Source organism: Pristiophorus japonicus, unplaced genomic scaffold, assembly GCF_044704955.1.
Source record: "Pristiophorus japonicus isolate sPriJap1 unplaced genomic scaffold, sPriJap1.hap1 HAP1_SCAFFOLD_496, whole genome shotgun sequence".
Classification (NCBI taxonomy): Eukaryota; Metazoa; Chordata; class Chondrichthyes; family Pristiophoridae; genus Pristiophorus; species Pristiophorus japonicus.
This window is the reverse complement of record NW_027254402.1, coordinates 123,925-140,825: the sequence shown is the minus strand read 5'-3', so window position 1 is coordinate 140,825 and position 16,901 is coordinate 123,925. Positions and strand designations below refer to the sequence as shown.

The 16,901-nt window shown below is 51.7% G+C and overlaps 1 protein-coding gene across 1 annotated transcript in view; it reads left to right on the top strand.

The window, feature by feature from the left end:
* Positions 1-16,901, top strand: part of rft1 (RFT1 homolog) — a 42,335-nt gene that overhangs the window by 5,143 nt on the left and 20,291 nt on the right. Inside the window, exons 2-5 of the mRNA XM_070873506.1 lie at positions 3,620-3,638; positions 3,836-3,914; positions 4,243-4,293; positions 4,882-5,012. Coding sequence (XP_070729607.1) covers positions 3,620-3,638; positions 3,836-3,914; positions 4,243-4,293; positions 4,882-5,012 — 280 coding nt within the window. The remainder of the gene's footprint in view (positions 1-3,619; positions 3,639-3,835; positions 3,915-4,242; positions 4,294-4,881; positions 5,013-16,901) is intronic.

The following is a 16,901-nucleotide window of genomic DNA, read 5'->3' as shown; positions in this document are numbered from 1 at the left end:
CGACCCCTCGACCCCCCTCCCCCCCTCTCGACCCCCCTCCCCCTCTCGACCCCCTCTCGACCCCCCTCTCGACCCCCCCTCCCCCCTCTCGACCCCCCCTCCCCCCGTCTCGACCCCCCCTCCCCCCTCTCGACCCCCCCTCCCCCCTCTCGACCCCCCCTCCCCCCTCTCGACCCCCCTCCCCCCCTCTCGACCCCCCCTCCCCCTCCCCCTCTCGACCCCCCCTCCCCCCTCTCGACCCCCCCTCCCCCCCTCTCGACCCCCCTCCCCCCTCTCGACCCCCCTCCCCCCTCTCGACCCCCCCTCCCCCCTCTCGACCCCCCCTCCCCCCTCTCGACCCCCCCTCCCCCCTCTCGACCCCCCCTCCCCCCCTCTCGACCCCCCCTCCCCCCCTCTCGACGCCCCCTCCCCCCTCTCGACGCCCCCTCCCCCCCTCTCGACCCCCCCTCCCCCCCTCTCGACCCCCCCTCCCCCCTCTCGACCCCCCCTCCCCCCCTCTCGACCCCCCTCCCCCCCTCTCGACCCCCCCTCCCCCCCTCTCGACCCCCCTCCCCCCCTCTCGACCCCCCTCCCCCCCTCTCGACCCCCTCCCCTCCCCCCCCTCTCGACCCCCCTCCCCCCCCTCTCGACCCCCCCTCCCCCCCTCTCGACCCCCCTCCCCCCCTCTCGACCCCCCCTCCCCCCCCTCTCGACCCCCCTCCCCCCCTCTCGACCCCCCTCCCCCCCTCTCGACCCCCCCTCCCCCCCTCTCGACCCCCCCTCCCCCCCTCCCCCCTCTCGACCCCCCCTCCCCCCCTCTCGACCCCCCCTCCCCCCCTCTCGACCCCCCCTCCCCCCTCTCGACCCCCCCTCCCCCCTCTCGACCCCCCTCCCCCCCTCTCGACCCCCCCTCCCCCCTCTCGACCCCCCTCCCCCCCTCTCGACCCCCCCTCCCCCCCTCTCGACCCCCCCCTCCCCCCCTCTCGACCCCCCCTCCCCCCCTCTCGACCTCCCCTCCCCCCTCTCGACGCCCCCTCCCCCCTCTCGACGCCCCCTCCCCCCCTCTCGACGCCCCCTCCCCCCTCTCGACCCCCCTCCCCCCCTCTCGACCCCCCTCCCCCCCTCTCGACCCCCCTCCCCCCCTCTCGACCCCCCACCCCCCCTCTCGACCCCCCACCCCCCCTCTCGACCCCCCTCCCCCCCTCTCGACCCCCCTCCCCCCCTCTCGACCCCCCCTCCCCCCCTCTCGACCCCCCCTCCCCCCCTCTCGACCCCCCCTCCCCCCCTCTCGACCCCCCCTCCCCCCCTCTCGACCCCCCCTCCCCCCTCTCGACCCCCCCTCCCCCCTCTCGACCCCCCCTCCCCCCTCTCGACCCCCCCTCCCCCCCTCTCGACCCCCCCTCCCCCCCTCTCGACCCCCCCCCCCTCCCCCCCTCTCGACCCCCCCTCCCCCCCTCTCGACCCCCCCTCCCCCCCTCTCGACCCCCCCTCCCCCCCTCTCGATCCCCCCCTCTCGACCCCCCCTCCCCCCTCTCGACCCCCCCTCCCCCCCTCTCCCCCTCTCGACCTCTCGACCCCCCCCTCCCCCTCTCTCGACCCCCCCTCCCCCCTCTCGACCCCCCCTCCCCCCCTCTCGACCCCCCCTCCCCCCCTCTCGGCCCCCCTCCCCCCCTCTCGGCCCCCCCTCCCCCCCTCTCGACCCCCCCTCCCCCCTCTCGACCCCCCCTCCCCCCCTCTCGACCCCCCCTCCCCCCCTCTCGACCCCCCCTCCCCCCTCTCGACCCCCCCTCCCCCCTCTCGGCTCCCCCTCCCCCCTCTCGGCTCCCCCTCCCCCCTCTCGGCTCCCCCTCCCCCCTCTCGGCTCCCCCTCCCCCCTCTCGGCTCCCCCTCCCCCCCTCTCGGCTCCCCCTCCCCCCTCTCGGCTCCCCCTCCCCCCTCTCGGCTCCCCCTCCCCCCTCTCGGCTCCCCCCTCCCCCCTCTCGGCTCCCCCTCCCCCCTCGCGGCTCCCCCTCCCCCCTCGCGGCTCCCCCTCCCCCCTCCCGGCTCCCCCTCCCCCCTCCCGACTCCCCCTCCCCCCTCCCGACTCCCCCTCCCCCCTCCCGACTCCCCCTCCCCCCTCCCGACTCCCCCTCCCCCCTCCCGACTCCCCCTCCCCCCTCCCGACTCCCCCTCCCCCCTCCCGACTCCCCCCTCCCCCCTCCCGACTCCCCCTCCCCCCTCCCGACTCCCCCTCCCCCCTCCCGACTCCCCCTCCCCCCTCCCGACTCCCCCTCCCCCCTCCCGACTCCCCCTCCCCCCTCCCGACTCCCCCTCCCCCCTCCCGACTCCCCCTCCCCCCTCCCGACTCCCCCTCCCCCCTCCCGACTCCCCCTCCCCCCTCCCGACTCCCCCTCCCCCCTCCCGACTCCCCCTCCCCCCTCCCGACTCCCCCTCCCCCCTCCCGACTCCCCCTCCCCCCTCCCGACTCCCCCTCCCCCCTCCCGACTCCCCCTCCCCCCTCCCGACTCCCCCTCCCCCCTCCCGACTCCCCCTCCCCCCTCCGGACTCCCCCTCCCCCCTCCCGACTCCCCCTCCCCCCTCCCGACTCCCCCTCCCCCCTCTCGACTCCCCCTCCCCCCCTCCCGACTCCCCCTCCCCCCCTCTCGACTCCCCCTCCCCCCTCCCGACTCCCCCTCCCCCCTCTCGACCCTCCCGACTCCCCCTCCCCCCTCCCGACTCCCCCTCCCCCCTCCCGACTCCCCCTCCCCCCTCTCGACTCCCCCTCCCCCCTCTCGACTCCCCCTCCCCCCCTCTCGACTCCCCCTCCCCCCTCCCGACTCCCCCTCCCCCCTCCCGACTCCCCCTCCCCCCTCCCGACTCCCCCTCCCCCCTCCCGACTCCCCCTCCCCCCTCTCGACTCCCCCTCCCCCCTCTCGACTCCCCCTCCCCCCCTCCCGACTCCCCCTCCCCCCTCCCGACTCCCCCTCCCCCCTCCCGACTCCCCCTCCCCCCTCCCGACTCCCCCTCCCCCCTCCCGACTCCCCCTCCCCCCTCCCGACTCCCCCTCCCCCCTCCCGACTCCCCCTCCCCCCTCCCGACTCCCCCTCCCCCCTCCCGACTCCCCCTCCCCCCTCCCGACTCTCCCGACTCCCCCTCCCGACTCCCCCTCCCGACTCCCCCTCCCGACTCCCCCTCCCCCCTCCCGACTCCCCCTCCCCCTCTCGACTCCCCCTCCCCCCTCTCGACTCCCTCCCCCCCCTCTCGTCCCCCCCTCCCCCCCTCTCGACCCCCCCTCTCCCCCTCGCCCTCTCGCCCCCCCCCTCCCTCCCGACCCTCGCCCCCCCGCCCCTCGCCCACCGCTGTCGCCCCCCTCCCGCCCCTCCCCCTCCCACCCTTCGCCCCGCCCCTCCCCCCCCCTCCCGCCCCTCGCCCCCCCCCTGCCCCTCGCACTCACCAAATGTCACGTCTCACATTACTCTGCTACTGCAACACAAAATTTTATTTTCTGAAAGAAATCTCTGTGATACGCCTTTGATGAATGAATGGTTATGGAGTGATGAGAGGCACTGGTTTAACAAATATCACAGCGGTGTCACAGCAAGGAACACGAGTCAGTGTCCAAATGATCTGCTGGTTTCTGACGGTATTTAATTTATTGTAGCACCCAGAATTGGGAAGTGGTGAGAGGACCGGCTGAGCTGTGTGTCAGTGTCGCTCAGTGATGGACAATTCACCCTTGGCTGGAGAATGTGGTTTGTAGCCACACTGATCGCAGTCTCGCTGTCATGTCCGGGCTGCAGCCCTAACTTAGTTGGAAGCAGTTTTAATGTTTTGTGTTTTTATATAAATGTATTCCTCCTGACTGACTATTTTTCAGCCTCTTATCAATCCGAGACTGGCCGCACTGACATGGAGCTTCTATAAGCAATCCTTCCTCAAACAGATCCTGACAGAAGGTACGAATAGATTGGGGGCAGGTGTCATATGGCTTTAAAGCATCCATCTCCTGTAATAACACTGCAGATATGTTTTGTACTTGTGTCTCCATATTTGCATCATTGCTAACAATGCGGAGATGTGGCGGTATCCTTGGGTCCCCTGAACGCTGCTTGCTGGCTCTGTAATATCAGGCTTGTTTGTAAATGCCCAAAGCCCCTCACTCTGACAGAGAGTGTGTATGAGCTGAATCGGAATAGATTCACTAAAAGACCCAGAATAATCCTGGTGCCTGTGGCTGGATTTTAAGCTCCCCTTATCCTAAATAATGTTCTGTTTTTATTGCAGGTGAACGTTACGTCATGACTTTTCTAAACGTGTTAAATTTTGGAGATCAAGGTGAGTTCTTTATTTTCTTGGCATGTTCAGTTTGTCCCGTTGAATTTTGCATCTTTTGTTCTAAAGCTGAACTGTGTGATGATGCTGCACCGGTTTACTGAGGCTGTGCCCAATGTGGAGAGGGAACAGTCAGGTAATGTGTCTGTTTGGCTCACCGGTAGCACTCTCATCTCTGACTCAACGTTGAGAGCCGGGGGTTGTCAGGAGCGGAGCCTACATTCTCAGCTGGCACGCCAGTGCAGTACACAATGCACTGGTCACTAAGTCACTCTGGGTCGGAATGGGGAAAGGCTCACTCTGCGAGGAACTGCAAATCTCAACTGTTGAGACTGGCTAATTGACCAGGTTGTGTGCGGTGATTTTCAGACTGCTCCCTGGTGTATAACAGCAGCAGCAGCCTCATCGCTGACTGCACACAGCTGTAATGGTTATAGTTCTCATGAAACAGTGGTGGTGGGGAGAGAGAAACGTGTCAAAAAACACCTAACCAGCATTGGTCTACCCAAATTGTTCCTGTTCCTGTCACGCTGCAGACAACGCGTTTCCAGTTTGGTGGGCTGGCTGCTAATCCGCTGCTTTTTGGTACAGGTGTCTATGACATTGTGAATAACCTGGGGTCGCTGGTGGCCCGCTTCCTCTTCCTGCCCATCGAGGACAGCTTCTACATTTTCTTTGCCAAAGTGCTTGAGCGAGGGAAGAGCACTGGGCACCAGGAGCAGGTACAGTGTGTTGCTGCTGAGGGTACTGTACTAATCGTAGAATCATAGACATTTACGGCACAGAAGGAGGAACGAGCAGTCCAGCCTAATCACACTTTCCAGCTCACAGTCCATTGCCCTGCAGGTCACAGCACTTCAGGTGCACATCCAAGTACTTTTTAAATATGGTGAGGGTTTCTGCCTCTGCCACCCTTTCAGGCAGTGAGTTCCAGACCCGCACCACCCTCTGGGTGACAAAAGTTCTCCTCAACTCCCGTCTAATCCTTCTGATAAGGGAAATAGGTCCTTCCAATCCACTCTATCTTGGTCCCTCATAATTTTATACACCCCAATAAGGTCTTCCCTCCGCCTCATCTGTTCCAAAGAAAACAACCCCAGCCTATCCAATCTTTCCTCATAGCTAAAATTCTCCAGTCCTGGCAACATCCTCGTAAATCTCCTCTGTACCCTCTCTAGTGCAATCACATCTTTCCTGTAATGCGGTGACAGAACTGCACGCAGTACTCCAGCTGTGTCCTAACTAGTGTTTTATACTGTTCAAACATAGAACATAAGAACATAAGAATTAGGAACAGGAGTAGGCCGTCTAGCCCATCTAGCCCTTCGAGCCTGCTCCGCCATTCAACAAGATCATGGCCGATCTGGCCGTGGACTCAGTTCCACTTACCCGCCCGCTCCCCGTAACCCTTAATTTCCTTATCGATTAAAAATCTATCTATCTGTGATTTGAATACATTCAATGAGCTAGTCTCAACTGCTTCCTTGGGCAGAGAATTCCACAGATTCACCACCCTCTGGGAAAAGAAATTCCTTCTCAACTCGGTTTTAAATTGGCTCCCCCGTATTTTGAGGCTGTGCCCCCTAGTTCTAGTCTCCTCGACCAGCGGAAACAACCTCTCTGCCTCTATCCCTTTCATTATTTTAAATGTTTCGATAAGATCACTCCTCATTCTTCTGAACTCCAACAAGTAAAGACCCAGTCTACTCAATCTACCATCATAAGGTAACCCCCTCATCTCCGGAATCAGCCTAGTGAATCGTCTCTGTACCCCCTCCAAAGCTAGTATATCCTTCCTTAAGTAAGGTGACCAAAACTGCACGCAGTACTCCAGATGTGGCCTCACCAATACCCTGTACAGTTGCAGAAGGACCTCCCTGCTATTGTACTCCATCCCTCTCGCAATGAATTCCATTCGCCTTCCTGATTACCTGCTGCACCTGCAAACTAACTTTTTGGGATTCATGCACAAGGACTCCCAGGTCTCTCTGCACCGCAGCATGTTGTCATTTCTCTCCGTTCAAATAATATTCTCTTTTACTGTTTTTTTTCCCAAGGTGGATGACCTCACATTTTCCGACATTGTATTTCATCTGCCAAATCTTAGCCCATTCGCTTAACCTATCTAAATCTCTTTGCAGCCTCTCTGTGTCCTCTACACAACCCGCTTTCCCACTAATCTTTGTGTCATCTGCAAATTTTGTTACACTACACTCTGTCTCCTCTTCTAGGTCATCTGTGTATATTGTAAACAGTTGTGGTCCCAGCACCGATCCCTGTGGCACACCACTAACCACCGATTTCCAACCCGAAAAGGACCCATTTATCCCGACTCTCTGCTTTCTGTTAGCCAGCCAATTCTCTATCCATGCTAATACATTTCCTCTGACTCCACGTACCTTTATCTTCTGCAGTAACCTTTTGTGTGGCACCTTATCGAATGCCTTTTGGAAATCTAAATACACCACATCCATCGGTACACCTCTATCCACCATGCTCGTTATATCCTCAAAGAATTCCAGTAAATTAGTTAAACATGATTGCCCCTTCATGAATCCATGCTGCGTCTGCTTGATTGCACTATTCCTATCTAGATGACCCGCTATTTCTTCCTTAATGATAGCTTCAAGAATTTTCCCCACTACAGATGTTAAACTAACCGGCCTATAGTTGCCTGCCTTTTGTCTGCCCCCTTTTTTAAACAGAGGCGTTACATTAGCTGCTTTCCAATCCGCTGGTACCTCCCCCGAGTCCAGAGAATTTTGGTAGATTATAACGAATGCATCTGCTATAACTTCCGCCATCTCCTCTTTTAATACCCTGGGATGCATTTCATCAGGACCAGGGGACTTGTCTACCTTGAGTCCCATTAGCCTGTCCAGCACTACCCCCCTAGTGATGGTGATTGTCTCAAGGTCCTCCCTTCCCACATTCCCGTGACCAGCAATTTTTGGCATGGTTTTTGTGTCTTCCACTGTGAAGACCGAAGCAAAATAATTGTTTAAGGTCTCAGCCATTTCCACATTTCCCATTATTAAATCCCCCTTCTCATCTTCTAAGGGACCAACATTTACTTTAGTCACTCTTTTCCGTTTTATATATCGGTAAAAGCTTTTACTATCTGTTTTTATGTTTTGCGCAAGTTTACTTTCATAATCTATCTTTCCTTTCTTTATTGCTTTCTTAGTCATTCTTTGCTGTTGTTTAAAATTTTCCCAATCTTCTAGTTTCCCACTAACCTTGGCCACCTTATACGCATTGGTTTTTAATTTGATACTCTCCTTTATTTCCTTGGTTATCCACAGCTGGTTATCCCTTCTCTTACCGCCCTTCTTTTTCACTGGAATATATTTTTGTTGAGCACTATGAAAGAGCTCCTTAAAAGTCCTCAATTGTGCCACCGTTTAGTCTGTGTTTCCAGTCTACTTTAACCAACTCTGCCCTCATCCCACTGTAGTCCCCTTTGTTTAAGCATAGTACGCTCGTTTGAGACACTACTTCCTCACCCTCAATCTGTATTACAAATTCAACCATACTGTGATCATTCATTCCAAGAGAATCTTTTACTAGGAGATCGTTTATTATTCCTGTCTCATTACACAGGACCAGATCTAAGATAGCTTGCTCCCTTGTAGGTTGTGTAACATACTGTTCTAAGAAACAATCCTGTATGCATTCTATGAATTCCTCCTCAAGGCTACCCCATAAGAACATAAGAACATAAGAATTAGGAACAGGAGTAGGCCATCTAGCCCCTCGAGCCTGCTGCGCCATTCAATAAGATCATGGCTGATCTGGTCGTGGACTCAGCTCCACTTACCCGCCCTCTCCCCGTAACCCTTAATTCCCTTATTGCTTAAAAATCTATCTATCTTTGACTTGAAAACATTCAATGAGCCAGCCTCAACTGCTTCCTTGGGCAGAGAATTCCACAGATTCACAACCCTCTGGGAGAAGAAATTCTTTCTCAACTCGGTTTTAAATTGGCTCCTCCGTATTTTGAGGCTGTGCCCCCTAGTTCTCGTCTCCCCCACCAATGGAAACAACCTCTCTGCCTCTATCTTGTCTATCCCTTTCATGATTTTAAATGTTTCTATAAGATCACCGCTCATCCGTCTGAACTCCAACGAGTAAAGACCCAGTCTACTCAATCTATCATCATAAGGTAACCCCCTCATTTCTCGAATCAGCCTAGTGAATCGTCTCTGTACCCCTTCCAAAGCTAGTATATCCTTCCTTAAGTAAGGTGACCAAAACTGCACGCAGTACTCCAGGTGCGGCCTTACCAATACCTTATACAGTTGCAGCAACACCTCCCTGCTTTTGTACTCCATCCCTTTCGCAATGAAGGCCAACATTCCATTTGCCTTCCTGATCACCTGCTGCACTTGCAAACTAACCTTTTGGGATTCATGCACAAGGGCCCCCAGGTCCCTCTGCACCACAGCATGTTGTAATTTCTCCCCATTCAAATAATATTCCCATTTACTGTTTTTTTTCCCAAGGTGGATGACCTCACACTTTCCGACATTGTATTCCATCTGCCAAACCTTATCCCATTCACTTAACCTATCCAAATCTCCTTGCAGCCTCTCTGAGTCCTCTACACAACCCGCTTTCCCACTAATCTTAGTGTCATCTGCAAATTTTGTTGCACTACACTCTGTCCCCTCTTCTAGGTCATCTATGTATATTGTAAACAGTTGTGGTCCCAGTACTGATCCCTGTGGCACACCACTAACCACTGATTTCCAACCGGAAAAGGACCCATTTATCCCGACTCTCTGCTTTCTGTTCACCAGCCAATTCTCTATCCATGCTAATAAATTTACTCTGACTCCGCGTACCTTTATCTTCTGCAGTAACCTTTTGTGTGGCACCTTATCGAATGCCTTTTGGAAATCTAAATTCACCACATCCATCGGTACACCTCTATCCACCATGCTCGTTATATCCTCAAAGAATTCCAGTAAGTTAGTTAAACATGATTTCCCTTTCATGAATCCATGCTGCGTCTGCTTGATTGCACTATTCCTATCCAGATGTCCCGCTATTTCTTCCTTAATGATAGGTTCAAGCATTTTCCCCACTACAGATGTTAAACTAACCGGCCTATAGTTACCTGCCTTTTGCCTGCCCCCTTTTTTAAACAGAGGCATTATATTAGCTGCTCCAATCCGCTGGTACCTCCCCAGAGTCCAGAGAATTTTGGTAGATTATAACAAATGCATCTGCTATAACTTCCGCCATCTCTTTTAATACCCTGGGATTCATTTCATCAGGACCAGGGGACTTGTCTACCTTCAGTCCCATTAGTCTGTCCAGCACTACCTCCCTAGTGATAGTGATCATCTCAAGGTCCTCCCTTCCCACATTCCTGTGACCAGCAATTTTTGGCATGGTTTTTGTGTCTTCCACTGTGAAGACCGAAGCAAAATAATTGTTTAAGGTCTCAGCCATTTCCACATTTCCCATTATTAAATCCCCCTTCTCATCTTCTAAGGGACCAACATTTACTTTAGTCACTCTCTTCCGTTTTATATATCGGTAAAAGCTTTTACTATCTGTTTTTATGTTTTGCGCAAGTTTTCCTTCGTAATCTATCTTCCCTTTCTTTATTGCTTTTTTAGTCAGTTTTTTAGTCAAACCCCGTGCGATTTGATTTGACCAATCGATATGTAGGTTAAAATCCCCCATGATTACTGCCGTTCCTTTTTCACATGCCTCCATTATTTCCTTGATTATTGCCCACCCCACCGTGAAGTTATTATTTGGGGGGCCTATAAACTACGCCCACCAGTGACTTTTTCCCCTTACTATCTCTAAGCTCCACCAACAATGATTCAACATTTTGTTCATTAGAGCCAATATCGTCTCTCACAACTGCCCTGATATCATCCTTTATTAACAGAGCTACCCCACCTCCTTTCCCTTCTTGTCTATCTTTCCGAATTGTCAGGTACACCTGTATGTTTAATTCCCAGACTTGGCCACCCTGCAACCACATTTCTGTAATGGCCACCAAATCATACCCATTTGTAATGATTTGTGCCGTCAACTCATTTACTTTATTTCGAATGCTGCGTGCGTTTAGGTAGAGTGTTTTACTACTCGTTTTTAAACCATGATTTTTAGTTTTGACCCCTCCTGCAGCCCCTTTATATTCATACATATTGTCCCTTCCTATCACCTTGCGGTTTACACTTACCCCAGTGCTACTCTGCTCTGTTGCCTCCTGCCTTTTGCATTCTTTCTTGGGGTCCTGTTCATCTGAGCTCTCACCCACTCTAACTAGCTCAAAGCTCTCTCCTGGGTTCCGAATACTCCTTGCATTGAGGCACCGAGCTTTCATGCTTGCCTTTTTATTACACTTTGACCCTTTAGAATTTTGCTGTACAGTGGCCCTTTTTGTTTTTTGCCTTGGGTTTCTCTGCCCTCCACTTTTACTCACCTCCTTTCTGTCTTTTGCTTTTGTCTCCATTTTGTTTCCCTCTCTCTCCCTGCATTGGTTCCCATTCCCCTGACATATTAGTTTAACTCCTCCCCAACAGCACTAGCAAACACTCCCCCTAGGACATTGGTTCCGGTCCTGCCCAGGTGCAGACCGTCCGGTTTGTACTGGTCCCACCTCCCCCAGAACCGGTTCCAATGCCCCAGGAATTTGAATCCCTCCCTGCTGCACCACTGCTCAAGCCACGTATTCATCTGAGCTATCCTGCGATTCCTACTCTGACTAGCACGTGGCACTGGTAGCAATCCCGACATTACTACTTTTGAGGTCCTACGTTTTAATTCAGTTCCTAGTTCCTTAAATCCCTTTTTTTAACCTATATCGTTGGTACCAATGTGCACCACGACAACTGGCTGTTCACCCTCCCTTTTCAGAATGCCCTGCTCTCGTATTCTATGCCTCGACTAATAAAGGCAAGTATTCCGTATGCCTTCTTAACTACTTTATCTACCTTCAGGGATATGGACATGCACTCCAAGGTCCCTTTGTTCCTCTGCACTTCTCAGTGTCCTACCATTTATTGTATATTCACCTGCCTTGTTAGCCCTCCCCAAATGCATTACCTCACACTTCTCCAGATTGATTTCCATTTGCCACTGTGCTGCCCACTCGACCAGTTCATTGATATCTTCCTGCAGTCTACAGCTTTCTTCTTCATCAACCACCACTCGGCCAATGATCTGCAAACTTTTTAATCATGACCCCCCCCATTCAAATCTAAATCATTGCTAAATACCACAAAAAGCAAGGGACCTAGTACTGAGCCCTATGGAACCCCACTGGAAAAATCGTTTCAGTCACAAAAACACCCATCAACCATTACTCTTTGCTTCCTGCCTCTGTGCCAATTTTGGATCCAACTTGCCACTTTGACCTGGATCTCAATGGCTTTTACTTTTGCGACCTGTCTGCCATGTGTGACCTTATCAAAAGCCTTGCTAAAATCTGTTATATATGTAAACTTGTATTTACTCTCTACAGCCACCAGAGGGCTCATCCCTTGGAGTCCCAAGGGATCCCATAATCCCTTGGGAGCACAGGTATTTAAGGAGGCTTCACAGGTTGGAGAGGCACTCTGGAGACCTGCAATAAAAGACTAAGGTCACACTTTACTTTGAGCTCAGTGTTCAGTCTGACTCTTTTTCCATACATAACAAAATCCATATATACTACATCAAACGCATTGCCCTCATTGACCCTCCTTGTTACAAATCTATGCAGATTGTCCTTGATTAATCCGTGTCTTTCTAATTGAAGATTTATCCTGACCCTCAGAATTTTTTCCAATAATTCTCCCATCATGGAGTTTAAGCTGTAATTACTCGGCCTATCCCTTTCTCCCTTTTTAAACAATGGTTCAACATTAGCAGTCCTCCAGTCCTCTGGCACCACACCTGTAGCCAGAGAGGACTGGAAAATGATGGTAAGAGCCTCTGCTATTTCCTTTTTTGCTTCCCATAACAGCCTGGGATACATTTCATCCGAGCATGGGGATTTATCCACTTTCAAAGATGCTATACCCTTAATACTTCCTCTCTGACTATGTTTATTTCATCTAATATTTCACACAAATCACCTCCCTGATTGCAACATCTGCACAGCTCCTCACTTTTGTGAAAACAGACGCAAAGTGTTCATTTAGAACCATATCCACGTCTTCCGCCTCCACGCACAGATTTGCTCTATGGTCTCTAATAGGACCTACTCTTTAGTTATCCTCTTGGTCTTAATATAAGAACTAAAGAAATAGAAGCAGGAGTAACCATCGTCCCCTCCACCATTCAATAAGATTATGGCTGATCTGACCTTGGCCTCAACTCCACTTCTCTGCCCTCTCCCCATAATCCTTGACTCCCTTATCCTTCAAAAATCTATCTAGCTCCACCTTAAAATTATTCAATGACCCAGCCTCCACAGCTCTCCGGGGTAGAGAATTCCAAAGATTCACGACCCTTTGAGAGAAGAAATTCTCATTTTAAATGGGCAACCCCTTATTCTGAGACTATGCCCCCTAGTTCTAGAATCCCCCACGAGGGGAAATATCCTCTCGTCAAGCCCCCTCAGAATCTTATACGTTTCAATAAGATCACCTCTCATTCTTCTAAACTCCAATGAGTATAGACCCAACCTTTCTTCTTGACAACTCCTTCATCTCAGGAATCAACCTCGTGAACCTTCTCTCAACTGCCTCCAATGCAAGTATATCCCTCCTTTAAATAAGGAGACCAATTCTGTAAGCAGTACTCTGTGTGGTCTCACCAACGCCCTGTACAGTTGCAGCAGGACTTCTCTGCTTTTATACTCTATTCCCCTTGCAATAAAGGCCAACATTCCATTTGCCTTGCTGATTACTTGCTGTACCTGCCCACTTTTTGTATTTCATGTACAAGGACCCCCAGATCCTATGTACTGCAGCATTTTGTAATCATGGACTCAGATCCGCATCCCTTCCCGCTAATAACCCTATACTCCCTTATCGCTCAAAAATCTGTCTATCACCGCCTTAAATATATTCAATGACCCAGCCTCCAGAGCTCTCTGGGGCAGAGAATTCCATAGATTTACAAGTGAAGAAATTCCTCTTCATCTGTTTTAAATGGGCGGTCCCTTATTCTGAGACTATATACCCTAGTTTTAGTTTCCCCTATGAGTGGAAAAATTATTTTTGCCTCTTGTCAAGCCCCCTCATTATCTTTTATGTTTCAATAAGGTCACCTCTCATTTTTCTGAACTCCAATGTATATAGGTCCAACCTACTCAACCTATCTTCATAAGTCAACCCCCTTATCTCCGGAGTCAACCTAGTGTACCTTTTTTGAACCGCCTCCAATGCAAGTATATCCTTCAACCCTTCAGGATGTCGTTCAAGACCTGGAATATTAAGTCCTTAGTTGAAACATCTATGAACTCATCCCTTTTTGGCGTGGAAGCAAGTCATGCTCGTTTCGAGGGACTGCCTATGATGATGATGATCCTTCCTTAAGGACGGAGACCAAAACTACGCAGTACTCTAGGTGTGGCCTTACCAATGCCCTGTACAGTTGTAGCAGCACTTCTCTGCTTTTATACTCTATCCCCCATGCAATAAAAGCCAACATTCCATTTGCTTTCCTAATTACTTGCTGTACCTGCATACTAACTTTTTGTGTTTCATGCACAAGGACCCCCAAGTGTCTCTACTGCAGCACTTTGCAATTTTTCTCCATTTAAATTGTAATTAGCTTTTCTATTTTTTTTCTACCAAAGTCCATATATGAACTTTAGCAAGGCTTTTGATAAGGTCCGACATGGTAGACTGGTCATGAAGGTTAAAGCCCATGGGAGCCAGGGCAAAGTGGCAAGTTGGATCCAAAATTAGCTTGGAGGTAGGAAGCAAAGGGTAATGATTGATGGATGTTTTTGTGACTGGAAGGATGTTTCCAGTGGGGTTCTGCAGGGCTCAGTACTGGGTCCCTTGCTTTTTGTGGTATATATCAATGATTTAGATTTGAATATAGGGAGTATGATTAAAAAGTTTGCAGACGACACTAAAATTGGCTGTGTGGTTGATAATGAAGAGGAAAGTCGAGGGCTGCAGGAGGATATCAATCTACTGGTCAGGTGGGCAGAGCAATGGCAAATGGAATTTAATTCAGAGAAGTGTAAGGTGATGCACTTTGGGAGGGCTAATAAGGAAAGGGTGTACACATTAAGCGGTTGGCCACTTAATAGCGTAGATGAACAAAGGAACCTTGGAATGCTTGTCCACAAATCCCTGAATGTAGCAGGCTAGGTGGTTAAGAAGGCATACGGAATACTTGCCTTTATTGGCCGAGGCATAGAATATAAGAGCAGAGGGGTTATGCTTAAATTATGTAATACTTTGGTTAGGCCATAGCTTGGAGTACTACGTGCAGTTCTGGTCGCCATATTATAGGAAGGACGTGATTGCACTAGAGAGGGTGCAGAGTAAATTTACTAGGATGCTGCCTGGAATGGAGAATCTTAGTTATGAGGACCGATTGGATAGGCTGGGTTTGTTCTCATTGAAACGTTGAAACAGAGGAGGTTGAGAGGAGACCTCATTGAGGTGTACGAAATATTGAGGGGCCTAGACATAGTGGATGTAAGGATCTATTATGAGGGGGCATAGTTTTAAGGTGGTTGGAAGGTTTAGAGGGGATTTGAGGGGAAGCTTCTTTATGCAGAGGGTTGTGGGGATCTGGAACTCGCTGCCTGGAAGAGTGGTGAATGCAGAAACCATCACCACTTTTAAGAGATGGCTGGATGGGCACTTAAAGTGCAGTAACCTGCAGGGTTACGGACCTAGAGCTGGTAATTGGGATTAGACTGGATGACCTTTCGTTGGACGGCACAGATATAATGGTAAGTACTGCAGGGAATAGAATACGGCCAGCGTGATCTCCTGGACTAGTTTCGATCGCCTGGATGAGTCGGAGAGGAATTTTCCCAGATTTTTCTCCCAAAATTGGTCTGGGTTTTTATCTGGTTTTTGCCTCTCCCAGGAGATCACATGGCTCTGGTTGGGGTGGAGTGTAGATGTTTTCAATATAAGGGGTGTCGCAGTTGTGTGAGGCGGACTGGCTGGGCTGGGTGCTCTTTGCCTTTCCGTCATTGTTCATAGGTTTATATGTAACCTTTAGGGCTGCTGATCAAGGTCCATGCGGCTCTTTGTCGGCAGGCGTGGACACGATGGCCGAAATGGCCTCCTTCTGCGCTGTAAATTTCTATGTTTCTAAAGTGGATAACCTCACATTTTCCCACATTATACTCCATCTGCCAAATTTTTGCCCACTCACTTAGCCTGTCTATATCCCTTTGCAAATTTTTTGTGTCCTCCTCACAATTTGCTTTCCCATCAGCAAACTTAGCTACATTACACTCGGTCCTTTCATCCAAGTCATTAATATAGATTGTAAATAGTTGAGAACCCAGCACCGATCCCTGCAGCATCCCAGTAGTCGCTGTTTGCCAACCGGAAAATGTCCCATTTATCTGTTCGTTAGCCAATCCTCTATCCATGCTAATATATTGCCCCCAACCCTATGAACTTTTATCTTGTGCAGTAACCTTTTATGTCATCATCATCGTAGACAGTCCCTCGGAATCGACGAAGACTTGCTTCCACTCTTAACATGAGTTCTTAGGTGGCTGTACAGTTCAATAGGAGAACCACAGTGTCTGTCACAGGTAGGGCAGATGGTCGTTGAGGGAAGGGGTGGGTGGGGCTGGTTTGCCGCACGCTCTTTCCGCTGCCTGCGCTTGATTTCTGATCAGCGCCCTACCGGATGCGCTTCCTCCACTTAGGGTGGTCTTTAGTCAGGGTCTCCCAGGTGTTAGTGGGGATGTTGCGCTTTATCAGGGAGGCTTTGAGTGTGTCCTTGTAACGTTTCCGCTGCCCACCTTTGGCTCGTTTGCCGTGAAAGAGTTCTGAGTAGAGCGCTTGCTTTGGGATTCTTGTGTCTGGCATGCGAACTATGTGGCCTGCCCAGCGGAGCTGATCAAGTGTGGTCAGTGCTTCAATGCTGGGGATGTTGGCCTGGTCGAGGACGCTAATGTTGGTGTGTCTGTTCTCCCAGGGGATTTGTAGGATCTTGCGGAGGCATTGTTGGTGGTATTTCTCCAGCGACTTCAGGTGTCTACTGTACATGGTCCATGTTTCTGAGCCATGCAGGAGGGCGGGTATTACCATGAGCTTGGTGGCAGTTTTGAGGGCCTGATCTTCAAACACTCTTTTCCTCAGGCGGTCGAAGGCAGTGTTGGCACCTTTTATGTGGCACCTTATCGAATGCCTTCTGGAAATCCAAATACACCACATCCACTGGTTCCCCTTTATCCACCCGGCTCGTTACATCCTCAAAGAACTCCAGCAAATTTATCAAACATGATTTCCCCTTGATAACACCATACTGACTCTGCTTGATTGAATTTTGATTTTCCAAATATCCCACTACTGCTTCCTTAATAATGGATTCTAGCATTTTTCCAACGACAGATGTTCAGCTAACTGGTCTATAGTTTCTTGCTTTTTGTCTGCCTCCTTTTTACATAGGGCTGTTGAATTTGCGGTTTTCCAATCCGCTGGGACTGCCCCAGAATC